The sequence below is a fragment of the Amphiura filiformis genome, chromosome 2, assembly GCF_039555335.1.
Source record: "Amphiura filiformis chromosome 2, Afil_fr2py, whole genome shotgun sequence".
NCBI lineage: Eukaryota > Metazoa > Echinodermata > Ophiuroidea > Amphilepidida > Amphiuridae > Amphiura > Amphiura filiformis.
The window spans coordinates 57,121,699-57,140,763 of NC_092629.1; the positions used below are offsets into that span (position 1 = coordinate 57,121,699).

General features: G+C 37.0%; 1 protein-coding gene across 3 annotated transcripts in view; it reads left to right on the forward strand.

The window, feature by feature from the left end:
• Window positions 1–16,412, forward strand: part of LOC140146431 (refilin-A-like) — a 32,652-nt gene extending 16,240 nt beyond the window's left edge. For 2 of the 3 annotated variants that reach the window (XM_072168278.1, XM_072168277.1), the window contains exon 2: window positions 9,595–16,412. In XM_072168278.1, coding sequence (XP_072024379.1) covers window positions 9,595–10,119 — 525 coding nt within the window. In that variant the 3' untranslated portion in view covers window positions 10,120–16,412. Of the gene's footprint in view, window positions 1–8,429; window positions 8,571–9,594 lie in introns of those variants that run through there. The other variant, XM_072168279.1, reaches the window with a different exon arrangement.
• Window positions 16,413–19,065: the final 2,653 nt, after the last annotated feature.

The window sequence follows — 19,065 nt, forward strand, 5'->3', positions numbered from 1 at the left end:
TATTTACGTGGATATAAAGCTGCTACAATACCGATATTCAATCAGAACTGCATGAAATTCGACGAAAAAAGACACAACCAACGCAGATTCAGACCTTGCTTGGTAACAGCTGATGTGAAATTAAAAAACAAAATAGATTTTCGGAGTATTTAAAAGCAGACGATATTAGTAGACGACATCAGAAACAGTTTTGCAGCCGACATATAAATTCTAGGCCTACGTTAGCAGACGACGCAAAAAGACATTTTGAAACGTTACAACTTTCGGAGCACGAGCAGCCGACACAGACGGAACTATATTGTCAGCAGACGACAGAAGATCAGTTTGCTGATCATTTTACGCGCGCATGTGGTATAAAGTCACAGCATCTATCGTCCGTATTTTATCAACCATCTATGATTCATACAACTCTCCAACTCCTCCGCAAGTTAACTATGAAGGGACAATCGGATCAATATCTTCTACTACCATCCGAAGATCAAGACACGAAACAAGACAGTGGTAAAAATAGCGCCAAAATTGCCGGTATTTTACGAGGAATTCGCTCCAAACTTTCCCCCAGTGTTTCTAGGAAGTACAAACGGGAATCGTCTTGGGAATTGGTCAGTGATTCTGATTGTGAAGAAGCCGGTGAAGAAGTGACCGCAACAAAGTGAAAGTTCTTCCGATTCGAAGTGACGTATAGAGGTAAGAGATAGGGCGATACTGAATCTCACGCAGGCCCGTATACCGGCACCGGTATAGCCAGAATTTTAAGTGGGTGCGGAATTTCCAAATGAAGACCTTTTCAAAATGTTCAAGAGAAATCTCCATTGTGGCCAAAAGCAGGCCTTCTATATTTGATTTTTGGAGCCTATATTTTAGACAAAGTTCATGATTTGGGGCTTCGGTTGGCCTACCTGATGTACAAGAACGGAAAGAAAGAACGGAACATCAGAAACATGGAAAAGAATTCCACTGAAGAATTTTCTGTATCCTAATTTTTATTTTTTGGTTACAATTTTATAGTTGAAATGAAATCCATCTGGACTTTTATAGCATTTCAATCATTGCAGAATCTAAATTATTTCAATATGACTCAAAATTATCAAACATATCCTCTTGCATATCCCCCTCTCGTTGATTGAAACTTGAATTCCGCTGCGTTAATTATAGTTTTTAAGTCAAAACATTGAAGAAGTAACCAATTAGCAATAATTATAAAAGAGGATTCGAGATGACCTTCAGTTCAGATGGCATAAACAATTAACGGAAAATTGTTTTATTTGAAAACGATATAATAAGTAGGACTATATACCGTGTAAATAAACTTGACACTAAAAGTTCGACAGTTACCCGTATTATAGGCATACAACAAAAATAAACACATCTTAAATCACAAGAAAGATTTTCAACCGATAATTTTTAGGGCACTCTAATTAATATTCCATGAATGTAAGCATGAGGTGAACCTCAACAGGCTAAATAATATAAAGGCCCTACATGTTACACACCGACATCGCCCGGTTAATAATTACATTATACAGCAGAGACACTGAAATGAATACCCGGGATCGATACACCTGAATGTGCTATGCACGATTTGATATAATTCAGACGATAAATCTTTGGATACCGGGGTAGAAAATGATGAATATCTCCCGTAATTGATTTAGTCTAAAGAAGCCAGATTTTGTTCCTTGCACTTGAATATATGTGTTCAACGGATGTGATAGTCGTTAGCTAGCGTCTTGAGAAAGAAGCGTGCGTCTTGAACTAAAAAACTGACAAAAATATTCTGATTTTATATGTGCCGAACTATAGCGCAGCGTAGGCTAGCTGCACTCACTCCCGTGGAGGCAGTCTAAAAGCAGATACCTCATCATGTCGTATACATCACATACAGAGAGGTCAATTGCCAGGCTATTGTCAGTATAGCCTTAATCGGATGTCCCTCGGCTCATTATGCGTCTCAAAGGTCGGAACAAAATGGCCATGCGTGGCTGTGGATTCAACCTACCATGGCGATTTCTGCCATGAAGATATCGGGGCGATGACACTGTATGTTAGTGACTACCCCCCTCATGTGCAGTGAATCCCGGAGATAAATTTTCCGAAATGGTATGCTTAATAACCACGATTACATGAATAGCAGGCATATATTGCAATAAAAGTGACATGGTCGAGATTCTAAATTTTCAACTTCGTGGGTTTGTTTTTCTTCTTCAACTTTGATCAATTGCTATTAAACAAGTTTCAAATTGAGGCATTTGTTCTTGTCAACACATACACGGCAATGTGGTTAAATGTTGGTTGTTGGTACCTTTGTCAGTGTCATCATGGATCTCGATAGCCTGCGATTATAGTTCAGCTGAAAGCCGTGTATATAGGCCTTACATGAATTACATGAATCTGTAATTTATAAACTAGCTAGGTCAGGCCTACATGTATTTCAACTTTGTCAATAATGCTGTTCCCTTGTTTTTTTGCCAAAATTTTTCATTTCTGAAAAATTTACAAAACAATTTGAACGACTTATCCTTCACTTTTAAGGAATTTAGATAGGCCTACACACAATTTTAATTTTATACTTTCGACGGGATCACTAAATGGGACTTTACCCAAATGGGTTTCTATATTATTATACTCTGAACGAAAATAAAACTAAATTTAGCAGTTTTAATTCAATTTGACCTTATTTTTATACTTATACGCTGCAGCCGCAACCTGCCTTCTGGTCGTTTAGATTCAATTGAATCCTTCCTTTAATAATTTCCTTATAATAGAATACAAACTTATTACTATGCCGCAAATCTTCGTGCAATGTTAAAAAAATGGCAATAATATTATGAAGACTCGCTCGAGTTGTAACATTTTTATCAAGTTATTCATTGGGCATGGAAAATGTTATAGTCATCGCTAAAATCGACTATGACATAGTCTATAGTGTTTTACAACTTGTTCGTTTTGTTTACAACTCTCACTCGGACTGGTACCAAATTTAAGCCGAAAATCATAAAAATGTGTTCAGGGGATATGGAACATTCATCGTGCGTGTCCTTAAATCAAATGTTTAATTGTAAAATTGTAAACATATTTCATCAAAATGGTTTTGCGCAATCGAGCATGAATTATTAAAACTGTAGTTAATTTTGACATAGGTATTGAGTTTGGTTAACAAGTGTAATGAGCGTACAACAGGTTCAATAGCTCGCGTAGCCGCGGGGATTTACAAAAAGAGAGTTCTTTGCGACCGAGTTATAAATATCAGTGAGTTATAAGATACATCAATATCAAGCAAGTTTTATCCACTGAATTGTCATGATTGTAACGAAGTAGGCCTACTGAAGTGAAGTTAACTTGACTTTTGATTAATCATGTTAATAAAGCCATATTATAACATTAAACATTTGCTGAGGAGGACGTTTTTTACACCAACATACCCTGCAAAAATCAAGACCCTATAGGTGCTGTAGTTTTGTCAAAATCTGAGATTTGGAATAAACGCAGGAACCGTGGTTTTATTATTACGCTGGAAATATTGTTGGACGCCGTACGCGATGTTCATAACACAGTACGTACATGGCGTGCGGGACGGTGATCTACACAACAAGTGATCGTACCATAACAGAGATGATATCACGTCCGAAGGAGTGATACGTATTGGCGACATGCAGTAAATTCCAATTTTCCTATAGTTGTTCGGCTCAAAATTAAGTAAAAGCTATATAACATTTTTATGGCTAAGAAATAGGCCTACTAATCTATTTAGTATGTAAATGTTATAATATGGCATTACTACCGGTATAATGGTTAACCCTTTTCGGTCCTTCTTTCCTTGAGAGTGTAGTATCACCTTCGACACCGTTAAGGCAATTATTTTGGTACTAAACTCACAAATCTGATAACTCGCATGTATACAACTTCCTAATTTGGACGATATCCGTCTTCGCGCAGCTCAACTTGCCACTTCTTGTATATTTTCATTAGTCATAGCAGAAAGGTTTTGATATGTGTGCGAGTAGACTATAGAGTGTAGTTCAGTATTATATATCGCTGGTCTATACAAATCAAATGGCAGTCATACCGGCAGGTTGAGTTGAATGTGGATTTAACCCTAAATCGGAATATTTTCAATTGTTTGTCAGTGTTTGTTGGATTTTGTTGGTGCTGCACATGTGTCTTTTCATGTAAGGAATATTGAAGGCATTCGCGCTAAAAATGGTGAGTCACGCGCATTTATGTTTTTGAATGTATAGGCATATACAGGGGGCCTATTATGTTGCACGATATAAATACATACGTTTGCTATTATAAAATATATGACTGTTTGAGTATGATGGATGAAGTACAGTTTTATGTACACGGATCTTAAGAGAACTTGATTTTATATTGAATTGTGAAATCAGAATTGTGAATATTTGTAGTATCCAAAAAGAATGCATAGTTTATAACATTGAAATGTTCTGCCGAAAAAATAACTTTTCGTTCGGAGCATGCAAGTAGGAAGTTCATGAAAAACAATCAAAAATGGTTTCATTGACTGGTTTGCGATTAACCCTGGATTTACCCCCAATTGTAACTCGGGTAGGCCTATATTAATGACGGTTTGCTTTGAGTGACTTTTCTATGTTTAACGTAACACCAAATCACCAGGTGCGAAAAGGTGTGTAAAATGTGCTGTAGGCTACTTAAAGTATGCAGTATTAACTTGGCATTATGACTCAGAGGAGGAGGGGAATTATATTTTGGTCCCGGCCCTGTCTGGACAAATCACCCTTATTAATTGTGGATATATATATATCATTAAGTTAAGTTTTTTACTGTCTATAACAATTTTATAGATTGCAATTTTGATTTTTGCATATTTATGTGGAAAATTGTGAAATTCTTGGCGACATAACAATGAATTTTTTTAAAAATATAATAATTTGCTATAAGTCTATAATAAAAATCGACTAAATTGGATTTAAAACTGAGAAGCTCATGATGGCGCAACTTAAAACATTATTTCTCAGTCATCTTCACATTGAATTTGAACTACTATCAATTAAAACAGTGTCCTTGACAAAAGGCTTCGTGATCTATCGAATCATGCTCATTTAACGAAAAGCTATATCAAGGTCATGGTCTATGTCTAATGCTTTTAATAATGAGACTTTAAAGGTGTATGACCCGAACTGATAGCCCCATCCCCTCGCTTTAACCTATCAAAATGGGTATTTTGGTATCCGGGGAAGCTCATATATTTCTCATCACCTCCGCACTCTGTGAAACTTTGGGCATAAAATTCCAAAATATGTTTAGTTTGGATGGTATGAACAAAAATATGGTAGTTGGTGCACACCGACATCAGATTGGTGCATCAGAGACACTAAAATGAATACACGGGATCGATACACGTGAATTGCTATGCACGATTTTGATATCAGACGAAAATCTTCGGATACCGGGTTAGAAAATGATGAATATCTCCCGTAAATGATTTTTTCTCAAGAAACCAGATGTGGTCTCATACACTTGAAAATACGTGTTGAACAGATATGAAAGTCGTTAGTTTGCGCTTTGACAAACGGCCATGCGTCTTGAACTCAAAATCTGACCAAAATTCTAATAGTTTTATATTGCGTTGGTCCTGTATGGACTACAGCGTGTAGTACAGCTGCACTCACTACTAGGCAGTATAAAAGTCGATGACCATTGACCTCAATGGGGTATACAAGCTTATTCACGCACAACCAAGATCAATTACCCGGCTATTGTGAGTAGCCTTAGTCATGTCCCTCGACTAATTATTCGTCTCAAAGAGCTTCAAAGGTCTGAACCAAATGGCCAATCGTGGCTGTGGATTCAACCTACCATGGCGATTTCTGCCATGAAGATATAGGGTCGATGACACTGTGTGGTGCCCCCTCCCCCGGATTGAGTCGTATATGTACTGGCTATGATCATGGGCCACTGTGATATACCGTATATTTTGGTTTGTTTGGGTGATAGATAGGCCTCATTGCAAGGTAGAAAACGTGTGTTACGATTGGGCCATACACCTTTAACAAGTATCGTCATAGGCTATGCTGCAGTGCTCAGTGATACAAATTTCGTCTCAAGCTATACCACAACAACCATGCATATTATTATAGGATCCATTATTTCATTAAACCCATGCATATTTAATCAATATTTACCGGTCACGTTTCTGGATATACTAATATAATAATTGCCTGGCTATAAAGTGCATTTACTCAGCTTGAACTTGACAGCAATTATCTTACTTAGTAGATACTAGGCCTATATATTAGCCTTTTCTTATAGGAGCAACTTAAATGGTCTGCTTTCAAAATTAAAAAAAAATATATATATACCATAAAGGTTCGCTAGTAATAGGCTCTGCCTTGGGGTAAATTTCATGTACAAATAGAGATCTTCCTCCTCTGAAAATCCCAACAAAAATTAAGGATGAGATTTCTATGGGAGGGCACTTTTAGTTTGTGCCTAACATTCCAGTTATGTCAAAGGAACCCGCAGCACCATTAGGCGAATCTTTACGGTATATCCTCAATCCAACATGAAGAATACAAGGCTTATGTGCAGGTATATTCGTTCTGGAAGATAGACTCTAAGGTATATGGGCCTATGGAAGATAGACTCTAAGGTATGGGCCTAATTCCGACATGTATTGTTCGAATGTTCAGAATATATATTTATGATTTTTCAACTTTTCCGCCAACTGATGATTTCATATTTTGAGACAAACGTGGAAATAAGTTTTAACAATATTGAATCATTTCCTGTTCGACTTGTGTTACTGATATACAGTCAGGACTGGGATATAAAGTCTGTATGTGACACATGTATAATATGCCATACGACAGATACAAGTTTTTTGAATGATATTTATCAAAATTGTATCTCTAAAAGTTCAACAGGGTTACCGTAGTCATCAAAAGGTTACAATTGCAAACTCACAATGCAGATAGTCTATTAAGGAAAACATCTTGTGGCATGGTAACAGGTTTCAGACTTCCGATCTGCGGATTTATTTAGTTGTTTGTATGGCTGTCTTTTGTTCAAGATGTATAAATACGCTTTCTTTGTTTTAATGTGTACAGAACAAAAGATATATCAATGGTAAATAATAGCAGCTCAGTCCATGTGCATCTTACATAATAGTTGCATTTGGGACGTAGTAATCTAGGGGGTGGGGTTGTGTAGCAGTCCAAAAACGTACGCTAACAAGACGTTTGCTCTCAGTTTGGACACGGTCATATCCGCCAAAGACGCTTGCTCTTTTGGTCAAACAAGTCCGCTAACAATCAATAATGGGGAAAAGTCGACTTCTTACTTTCAACTGGGAAGTTCAAACCTTGTACCCTGTTTTTTTTTCTTGTTTTTTAAAAGACTTCTGGCTAGGACAACTGTACATGTAAACAATCAGATTTGGGTTTAGGGCCCGGTTTAGGGTTATAGTAATAGGGCTATAGCGTATACGGTAGGTGCAGTGCAAAGTGTTATAGGAATTTATGAAAGAACAGTACGTGCCACTTACATTCAACAGTCCTACATTCATTATTTTCTTCATGGTTAAAACTAGCAATGTATCCTTAATTCGAATCGACAAGGAAACCCATGCACCTGCTAAACGAGGAACAAGGAAGTTACTGCACCATATGTGTACAAGTAGTAGTCATGGCAGTGAACCATTCACGTTATATTTGTATATGGTATATTTGTATTTTGTATAGGCATTTGACGGACAAAACACCATTTGTGTATTATATCCGATCGAGTTGACACGCAAATCTTTTTGTTACTAATCTGTGGTGGCGCGCGGAGGGGGGGGGTGCCCAAACATACATGATGCCTATTTCAAATTAAAAGACAGAGCTTGATTGACCAATGCCATTTTTAAATTCCTACCTGAAGCAGAAATGTTTAGGCAGCCAGAAAAATTGAGGGCGTCGCTGTGGAGCAAATCACACACCTGTCACACATCAGGCATGGATTTAGTTTCATGTGAAGTCCATTTTGTCTTAAACCACTACATGTAGCAGGCTATGTTAGCACATGCTACTAAACAAAGATGCAAAAAATGAATTTTTTATGAAATTTGCGATTTTCCGAATGAGCACAATTGCACAAAACTCTCAATTTTATGCTTCTTTATAAAAGACACAATTATGCCTATACAATATTCCAAAGTAATACTGTTGATTCTCAGTGTTGAAGTACTTTTTTGGCAACAAAAAGGAAGTGTTTCCCCCTCAAACTAACTCATAGAAGTGACCTGGAATGAACTTATAAGGAATGAACTCGTGCCTACCTCTTTGACAAATCACAATAATGCCAAAGGTGACATCCCTTGAGACTGTACCATTTGTGAGGTCGTACCACAAACGTGCCCTGTGTATGAGACCATTAGTTTTCTGGTTTTCAATTCATTCATCAAAATAGTTCAGGGAAATATGTGGCACAAGAGCAGTCTCGACCGACATCTCAATTTGCCTGCTGTTGCTGCATTTGTTGAAGCTTGTGAGATCTGTAAGAAAAACAAGATTTTCCCACATTGAGGAATCAACAGCAAAATGGTACTGGTAAGCTAAACAATTATTAACTCTGAAAGATTCTGAAAACATTTTTTGACATTTTCAGGTCTGTTAGACTGTTGGGGTGGGTGAGCAGAGTTGCTTACAATGATCAATACCAACCTGAATACAAATTAACAAAGTTATAAGCACATTATGCATTAAGAGTATCAAACTTAAGAGTATCAAATTTAAGTTTATGTATCATTTTGTCTGTTTGTACATGTTACATTGTATGTTCTTTGCTCCACAGTTAATATGATTCTACATTTTTGTAGGAGTGACAAGCTGCCATCGTCAATTCCGATAGACTCTCCCATCACTTTAGAGTATATAGCTGTTCTTTAGAAATTTGACCAATTTCTTGATTCCCATCAAATATGTTCAGATTTGATGTGAACTATCATATTTTCTTATAAGAAAAAAGTCCCCTTTTCTACTTCATTAGGAGGAACCATAAAAGGACACTCTGTGGAACCTTTTTTGGTTCTCAAACATTTGAACTTTTCTGGTTCTCCAAAAACATAAACATTTTTAAGGGATTGAATAGGTCCCCTTAGACATGTTAGAACCTTCAAATTCAAAAGGCTCATGAAAATCCAAGAACCTGTTGTTGAATCAATTAACATGATTAAGTTCTACATGAGTTTCAGAGAACCAAAAAAAGTCAAGATCTTCAGATGTCCCAAGATCCTTATGTGGTTCTTCTATTAAGAACCAACGGTTATGACTACAATGGCCTCATCCCAATGGCATAGTTCAATAGTTTTCAAAGGTCATTCAATGAATGTGCAAATGTATTGGGGTTAAAGAACTGTGCCTTGATAGATGAGCATGTAGTCGATCCTAAGTGTACCCTCAGAGGACAAAAAGTTCCTTTTGAATAATATTGTGAATAATCTTGCAAGAGTGTTGTAATTATTTAAAAGGTTTATTTACTTGTTTTGCAGGTTGATTTGGATGATTATGTGGATATCAATCAGGTGACATCAAAGTTTATAACAATGTTATTTTTTCTTTTTGTTCTTTTCAGGAGTTCACCGAATCCGAAAGAAACAACAATATCAGTAAACCCGGTGACATTCCGTCCTCAGGCTCTTACACACAGTATTGGACCGGAGATTGTCAGCATAATAACTGTAACGCCAATATGGCTCCTCGTCCTGTGGAATATAGCGAGAGTATTGCTCTAACACATATCCCATCATATGAACAAGTTAGCTATGGATGCGAGTGTGTGTACAAGGAGGAACGGCATTACCGAGATGAAGTAAGATTTCAACCAGGAATCGCACCCACCGATACCCGATACAGCAGTACTGAAATTTGTTACAACAATAGTTCGTATCGAAGGTATCGTGATGAAGTGTTTCATGTCCCGGATGCACCGTCCAATAAACAGTACTCTACTACGGTATTTCTCTTCCCAAAAATAGCTCAGGAGACTGTGTTAAGTTCTATAACCCACTATCCTGCCAAAACTGTGAAATGGTATAAAGCTGCTGTGCATATGGAAGCTAGGGACCAAGTGAGTGTCAAATTGATTCATGTGAATTGATTGATATATTGAGTCCGAGTTGGGACCAACACTTGAACATGAGGAGCATCTTATTTAGTCACGTACAATCTGGACATTTGGACCAACTATTGATAATGCAGAACACCTTGTTTAGTCACGTGTACAAACTGTACATTGGGACTAACTCTTGATCCTGAGGAACACCTTATATAGTCTCTTAAAGGGGCACTTCGTGATCCACAGCCTCATCCCCCCACTTTTCTCAAAAAAAGTTGAGATTTTTATATCACTGGAATACTCTGGTTACATAATGTTTTTGTACAAAATATTTCTTGCAGATTAATTCGTTTAGCAAAGATATCGCGAAATTACAACGTATTGTCTATGGAGCAGTGTAATACACATAATCATGCATAACTCGCAAACGCAAAATCGGAATCAACTGAAATTTTGGGAATATGCTTTTTTCGTGGATATGTACTGAAAAATGTCATAAAAAGAGGATGCTAGGATCACGAAATACTCCTTTAAACAAAACAGCCATTGGGCCAACTCTTGATCCTGAGGAACACTTAGTCTCCTGGACAAAATGGACGTTGGGACCAACTCGTGATCTATGTGTCTCTGATGTGGCTAAGATCTACAACTGTTATAATATTCTATATAAAAATCTCTTAGTAAAACAAAGTCACTTCAGAGTAGAACACAATTGTGCTGAATTGCTACACTTGAACAGTATCATGCTACAAAAGGGGAACCCAATTGCTTCGGTAGGACTCGGCATGTGTTGAGATTCATAACATTGGAGAAAGTGATTGTGATGGAGTATTTCACAGTATTTACACATTCATATACTTCGTTTTGTTATACATGTAATACAAGATGAGGATTCACTATAATAGTCCATTCAGTCCAAGCAGGCATAATTCCATATTGGTGCTCACCAGGCTTGTCTTTATTTTTAACCTTTTTCCTCAAATTTTATGATTAGTCATTTTAATCAATGTGATCACAGACTATTATATACTAGAAGACTTCTTGGTGTTGCATATGATTTACCCCATTTAATCAAAGTGGGCAGTGTCGTAGAAAGCTAGTGCAGCTGCTCAAATTTGTGAGTAAATGTGTTATGTATTTCTTTGAACACAAACCTTATTTTGGCTGTCCCAAAATGGGCTACTTTTATTCCATTTGAAATCCATACACCTACGGAATTAAAGGCAGGAAAGACCAATGGATGTACCCAATTAGGTAATCCAGGGGTTGTATGGTTTCCAACTAGAATAGCCCAGTGCTCACCCCTCGAATTAACCCACTGCACCCATGGCATTTTGCCGTGGGTGCCCATCCCCACTGCCGTAATGCCCTCAAAATATGTCCTTTACCCAAGGCAGTCACTTGCCGTGCCCTCTAATGAAGTTGCTGTCGGTGCCCCAGCCCTGCCCTTTCAACATTATCATCTATCAGACCGTTTGTGTGTTTTCTTCACTTTTGAGAAATTGCATTGGTGCCCTTCTCAAATTTTTAACAGTTGCCATGATGCTCTCTTAAAATATTATAAACTGCCGTGTTGCCTTGCCTTTTCAGTGAAAATCCAAGGCAATTATCGACTTGCCCTAAAAATGTTGCTGTGCCCCTTCAGATCCTTAATTCGAGGGCTGCCAGTGCTTGATAGCTGCCTCAATATTTTCCCATGTTACTACGAGCCTTCCAGTAGGATTGCAATGGGGGCCTCTACTTTTAATTTTTCTGTATAAGTTAGTTTTAAGACAAAGGTGCTCTGTTCAATGCTTGGCAAGCTTGATTGATTTTTCTAAGTACAAAAAGGTTGAATGGTTAAGCCAAAATTAGGGGTGTTTTGGTGCAAATCTGGGGGACAATTTTCAAAATGTAGGCTCTCTGGGTGAAAATTCTATCAAATACTAACTAGTGGCAGAGTTGGCTCTATTTAAATCAATTAATTTAAATCAAATGACTTTTTTTTAATCACTGATTCAAATCAACTTTTTAAATTTTTACTATTTTTGATCAATCCACTTTAATTTTTTTCTTGAATTGACTGTTTTAATTCATTTCTGATGCTTCTGCACCTTTTGGATACAATAAAATACATACATCTTTGATGTCATTTTATCGATTGCTAAATTTTCTTTGAAATTTTCACATATAAAATCATGTTTTGATTTTGTAAATACCAGATAGGATTGCGCATATGTCTAGCATTCTACTGGTCTCTTTTGACTTTATCATGGGTATAGCAGTTCTTGAAATAAAAAAAACTGATTTAAATCAAATTTAAAAAATTTTTTTTTTTGATTTTTAAAATTAAAAAAATGCCAACCCCAAGCGATTTAATTTTGCTGCGAATTTACAACATGCCTGTCAAAGCTCACCTTCTCTGCAATAGGCCTTCTGCCTTCCTTGTCATACCCTGAATACTAGTATCATATTTGTTTGCGTAATTGCCGCATTCAATTTTAAACATGTTTTAATGTATAGTGAGTGTTATGTATAGTGTATATTACAACTACTACATGTATTAGTAGTGATTAGAAGTTTTTTATTTAATCTGTTCTGTAAAAATAGAAAGATAGACATGCCTGGTGCTGGCACTTGGGTCATGCTAGGAATTTTAAATGCGAGTCAGCTCAATTTTGCTTTTTAATTGTTCAAATTAAAAATGTTTTGTTCTGAAAAATGTTAACAGCCTGTGTTTGTTTGTTTGTTTAAACAGTTTCTCCGGGCACAGAGCTCAGAGACACAATTGGGTCCTAATAGGACCAGGCTCCCTCAAGCAGCCCTCGAATTAACCCACGGCACCCATGGCATTTTGCCGTGGGTGCCCATCCCCACTCCACTGCCGTAATGCCCTCAAAATATGTCAAGCAGTCACTTGCCGTGCCCTCTAATGAAGTTGCCGTCGGTGCCCCAGCCCTGCCCCTTCATTATAGAATTATCTATCTATGTTTGTGTGTGTTTTCTTCACTTTTGAGAAATTGCCTTGATGCCCTCTTGAAATATTACAAACTGCCGTGCTGCCTTGCCTTTTCAGTGAAAATCCAAGGCAATTATCAACTTGCCCTAAAAAAGTTGCTGTGCCCCTTCAGATCCTTAACTCGAGGGCTGCCCTCAAGCCAGTGTATCATCATATCAAAGAGCAAGCAAATATATCTCTGGTTAACTGGTTTTATCAAATTTCTATTCATAAAACAATTTAGAACTGAACCTTAGATAAAAATTCCCTTTAAAACGAAAACCTGACCCCTCCCCAATTGAGATTTTAAACAAAGGAACTTTGTTAATGAGGACATCAGCAGAATGTCATAAATCTTTTCAGAGTCTTGTGTGAACATGTGGAGCAGTACCATAGCTGGAGACACCAGGCGAGCAAAAAAAAAATCAGGTTTTTATGCTTTTTTGGACAACAAAGGTCAAAACTTTGTACACTTTTCACAAAATTGCCCCCCCTGGAAAAAAAGTCCACTTTTTCAAAATCAGCACCCCCCTCAAATGAAATCCTGCATACGGGCCTGGGAGACACCATCATGGCATCTCCATTCCGCATTGCAATGTGGATGTCATCGCCACAAGGAACAATTTTGAAATCAAAAATCATCAAAGCCTGGAGATTACGAATCTATCTGGGCCTGTTACAATGAACTGTTGTTACTTGTTAGTGGGTAATTACCAGTGTTCGAATTAAGGAAAAATAAATGGTTGTCCCACGGACAGCCAGATTACAATTTCTGGTTGTCCATCTAAAAAATTTAGTTGTCCGTAGGCCTAAAAAGGTGAGTTTTGGCTAGATTTGTGGTTGTCCGACGGACAACCGAATCAATATTTTTGGTTGTCCGGCAACTTTTTTAGTTGTCCCAGGCGAACGGACAACCAAAATTTCGAACGCTGGTAATTACAATACTGAATGAAGATGCTATGATGGTGTAGCAAACTATGTTGCAACTCAACACAAGACTCTGAAAAGGTAACTTTAGGGTATTAAGATCTGCAATAGCTGCCTTACAGACATTTCACAAATGTCTGCATTCTATATTGTACACCTGATACATGTATGACACCTGGCAGCTATTGCAGAAGGGGTTTCGTGCTCTAACACCTTGGTATAATGGGTTGGATAATTACAAGCAACCTGTCACAAGAATTACAATCAGAGGATGTAGTATACCACACCCTCAGGGAAGATATCTTATTCCCATAATGCATTTCTTCCCTGTACTGATTTGCTATTCAGTGTAACATGGGCCTAGAGTGACAAAAAGTCCCTCAATTAACATAGCTCATCCAGTTGCAATTGACAATATCTCTTGTCACTATTGACCCATGTTGCACTGAATAGCAAATCGTTGCATGGAAGAAATGCATTGTGGGAAGTGTAAGATATTGTTCTTCTCTGCCACACCCTAATGTTAAGGACATTATCAAAATTAATACACAGTATCATATCATAAGCACAGTATCATATCATAACTCATGTTCAAACAGGCTTGAATTTCCAAGATTTTGACACTCTAGGTTTTTTTACTAAACTTTTAACCCTTCGTAACTCAAGTAACCGTTCGTAAAGTTACGAATACTCAATACTAGACGTAACTTTATGAAGGGTCCCTGCAGTAAATCCCTATTACTTACACAGGGTACCATTCGTAAGTAAGTTTAGTGAAATGGAACTTACCACGAGTTGTTAGTTACAAATGATTTCGAGACTTACGAAGCTTTGTAAAGTTTAGTAAAATGGACCCCAGATGTATATATGAAACGGTCACCCTGAGTCATATCTCCCTCTGTTGTGTCCACATGGTAGTTTAACATCTGAAAACTCCAAGCTTAATCACTGACATTTGTTTGGGATGTAGAATTAACTAGACACAGGAATTGTCCAATCACTACATAATCATACAGTAAAATTATATACATGTGTTCACAGGGCACAAACCTCCAACTTCCCTCTGAGAGAACTTGGAGGTTCAACTATCTTGTGATCACTGTAAGTTGGGTCAAACCCTTGAAGTGACTGAACTTTTAAGGCTTCTGAACCTCAGAGATACAGCCTTGTGTGGATATGACTGTGTTGCACAACTTTCATTGCCACAGTAGGCAAGGAAAAAAAGCTTATTCTCAGCGACCCACTCACATAGGTATGTGAAATTGGATTTGCTGCATCTACCCGATTAGGCCAAAAAAAAAAAAGTTCGTCTCAAAGCTCACAAGAAATTTAAAAACCAATGCGAAATGCGATTAAAAAAAAAATTTTTTTAGTATTTTGAGAAAAAAGTCTGATTTTCGCCGATTTTTTTTTAAATAAAAAAAATTTCCGCATTTGTTTTTTGTCAAATCGTGGGATTTTACAAACGCGAGCGCGAGCTTTGAGACGAACCCTTTTTTTTTTGGCCTTATGTTGGACAAAGAAAGTACTTACAACTACTTCCAGATGACAAATAATTGTGGGTTTAAAACCTGATTGTGCAAGAAACTTGGAATATTACCCAAATGAAAGATAGTATTGTACCAAATTTTTAAAATAATTTTGATTTCCTTCAGTCCTTTGCAAGTCTTTCGAACTAACATGTCTCAAAGTATAATTTTCTTTTTCGAATTATAAACATTCTTATAATTAATTGTCACTTTCCTGCCATTGATGGGGTGAATATCAATATCAGGTGATTATAAAATAATGAAAGCGAGGCCAACAAGTCTAAAAGTCAAATATATGACTCCACCAGACACCGTAAATGTGGGAACATTTGTGACGTGGTATATCAAAAAGAGACACTTTTGGGCAGGTTGACAATTTTGAGTGTTTTACATATCTTAAATATGTTGCTCCACAACGCCGTTTTCCCTAATGAAATCGGACATTCCTTAGCGAAGATATTGAGTTCGTAAGATATAGTATTATAGAATTGGAAATTGAGATATCAGCATTAACATCACAAATTTGCAACAAACCCAAATTGTTAAAAAATCCCCCCTCCGTGGCAGAATTTTTTGCTATTTCTGCATTAACGATCTTGCCCAAAAGTGTCTCCTTTCGATATACCATGTGACATTTTTTCGTATTATGCTAGTAATGAATAAGTATATAATGATGTTCATATGATACTAGAATATACAATTTTGCAAGTTTGTTTACCCTTCTTTTATTACCGGTATTTCATAATCATATTGATGTTCACGCCATCAACGGCAGTAAAATGCCAATAACAGGAATGGTCTATACTGTAATCAAGTGTAGTACTAATTTGTTGTTATTACATAATGTACACAGAATGGGAACTGAATAATAACAATGCAAAACTGCAAATATTTGAAAAGAATCCTTGATTCTGTCTGTATTATTGATGTCTTGATAACTGAGATAGTTAAAAAGTAGATCTTTTGGAGACTGTGCAATAATTATGTGTGGGGTACATTTGTATGGTTATCCAAATGAGGACATGTACAGAAAGTGTAGAGAACAACTGTGGATTTCATGCATTGTTTTTGTACAGTCAACAACTGAGGTATCCGGCAAAATGACTATATTCACAAGATCACAAATAACGTAAAAACATTGTATGCTGCAGGTCCACGCTCGAGGGGTATTGTAGGTAGGGTGGTAGATAGAAAGTATGGACTGTGTGTTTCCGGTTAAGTCCATGGTATGGCCATGGATGTGTGTGTCCTCGGTTAGATAGGATAAAGTTTGGTCCTCATTGAAGTCCTCTTTTGCTGGGGTATAGGGGGTGTGTGTGTGGATTTGGTGAATGCACAAATGGGGAATCAAAAATAGCTTGTTCCCGATCAGCTTGCCAAAAAATCCTTTCCCTACCTGCCATCAGATTGGAATATGCCTGATAATATTGAGATGTAAAGGGGTTTATGTAAGAAATTGAAAAACAAGAACATTTCAGCAGTGTTAAGGCCAAATAAAAAAATTAGTTTGTTTCACAAATTTTGATTTTTTTTTGGTGTACATGTATCTGATGCACTCACAGGCCCCACAAAAATACTGTGCACAGGTGGGTGACCGTCCCCTTATAAAAGTTTACCATCCTTGTACAGTCCAACCTCTTTTATCCGGACATCTTATCCGGATCTCTCTGTTATGCGCATGTGTGATATTCAATGGAAAACATATTTTCAATGCTTTTGACACCTGAATTTCATGCTCGGAAGCATTTAGAAGGATATATATCTATGTTAAATATGGCACTCAAATATCATAATTCAGTGTTACTATCCCATTTGAGTAATCTTTTTGTTGCCCTCTTTTAGAAGCACTCCCGGTTCCAGCAATCCGTGTATTCGTGGGTACTTATGCTCATCAGCGGACTTTGAAAACACCCCCTTTTTCATCTAATTTTTTAGGATAAAAACACCCCTATTTTTAATGATTTCGTGAATTGTTGGCCCTTCAATAATGCCACTTTTTTCGCTAAAACATGATTGACATTTCTGATAATATCCTTTTCTGATGGAAACGCGTATAGGATATAATGCACGGCACTCACGTTTGCATGCATTGTATATTAATATAAAGTCATGTGATGTGTAGCGTGCGCCAAATGGAATAATGAAACTCACCAAGATGAGTTGTGCATCGGATTCATAAAATGAAGACTGATGAAACTCCATGAAACTATGATGATTTATATACATACGAGGGGGTATCAAAAAGTTTTTGAAATCGCCCAGAAGTGAAAGAGCTATATCAAGTGCAATCACTGGTCCTTATGTACACTATGGTGCAAAAATGGTCTCACAAGTATGTTTACTTTTTTTACAGGTGGCGCTAGATGCCAATAACCTGCTGCCCCAGTTACTGTGCAAGATTGAGAAAATTGAGGCAAACAGCATTATTAAGATCCTGCTTTTGAAGGGTTGCAGTGCCTAGAAAATCGATGATGAAATGAAAGTTAGCTTCGGTGGTGATTGTGATATGTCACTGTTGCTTTTTGGGAAAGGAATTTTTATTTAATCACCAAATTTTCTAGGCACTGTAACCCTTAAAATGGAACTTAATCACGCTGCATGCCTCAATTTTCTCCATTTTGCTGGTTTATGCGGTTAGGCAGGTACTGACATCAAGCGCCTGTAAAAATAGTAAACATACTTATGAGACCATTTTTGCACCATAGTGTACATAAGGACCAGTGATTGCACTGACAAAATTTCATTGATATAGCTCTTTCACTACTGTGTGATTTCAAAAACTTTTTGATACCCCCTCGTATGATACGTAAATGAAGAGCACCTTTTTTTTTTCAATTTCGAGAACAAGTCGTATCAAAATTACCCCTTTTTTTTGTTTTCTTGATCCGAAAATACCCTTAATTTCGTGAAGTTTTCGATGAGTACGAGTACCCGTGTATATAAGGAGTGCCCGAACTGTGGTAGCACTTTAGACATTCAATGCAGAATTACAAATGTAATGCGATCAAGCAAAATCAGTCGGAACTCGAAAATATTAAATTTTCAGTTTCTTACAGGATAGTAAAAAGCATTTATAAATATGGATTTTGCAGCAAATATTATTAAAATTGAACAACCAGTTCCAAAGATATGAGCAATTAAAGAGTTTCCAAAACAAGAGGAAACAAAAAAGCAAATATTTCCTCTGTATGGCTATATCTCATAATCAATATTTCTGAGTTCCGACTGATTTTGCTTGATCGCATCACAAATAATTATCCAATCCACATGTTACACTTATCCAACCAACAGCTGATCTCATCATGGCTGCATAAAACTGGTTGCAAATAAGGGTGTGAGTGAGTCCCGCCGAGAATCCTATTACCGGGCAGGAAATTCCTTGCCGGTACCGAAAAAAAAAAAAAAAAAAAAAAAAAAAAAAAAAAAAAATTTGAATGCATTTTGAAATCATTAATAGAGTATGACATGAATACAAATTATCAATTTTCATATTAAAAATATAGGTAACCTAGGCAAACCTTAGTTAACACATTTACTAGTCAGCGAATTCGCCGA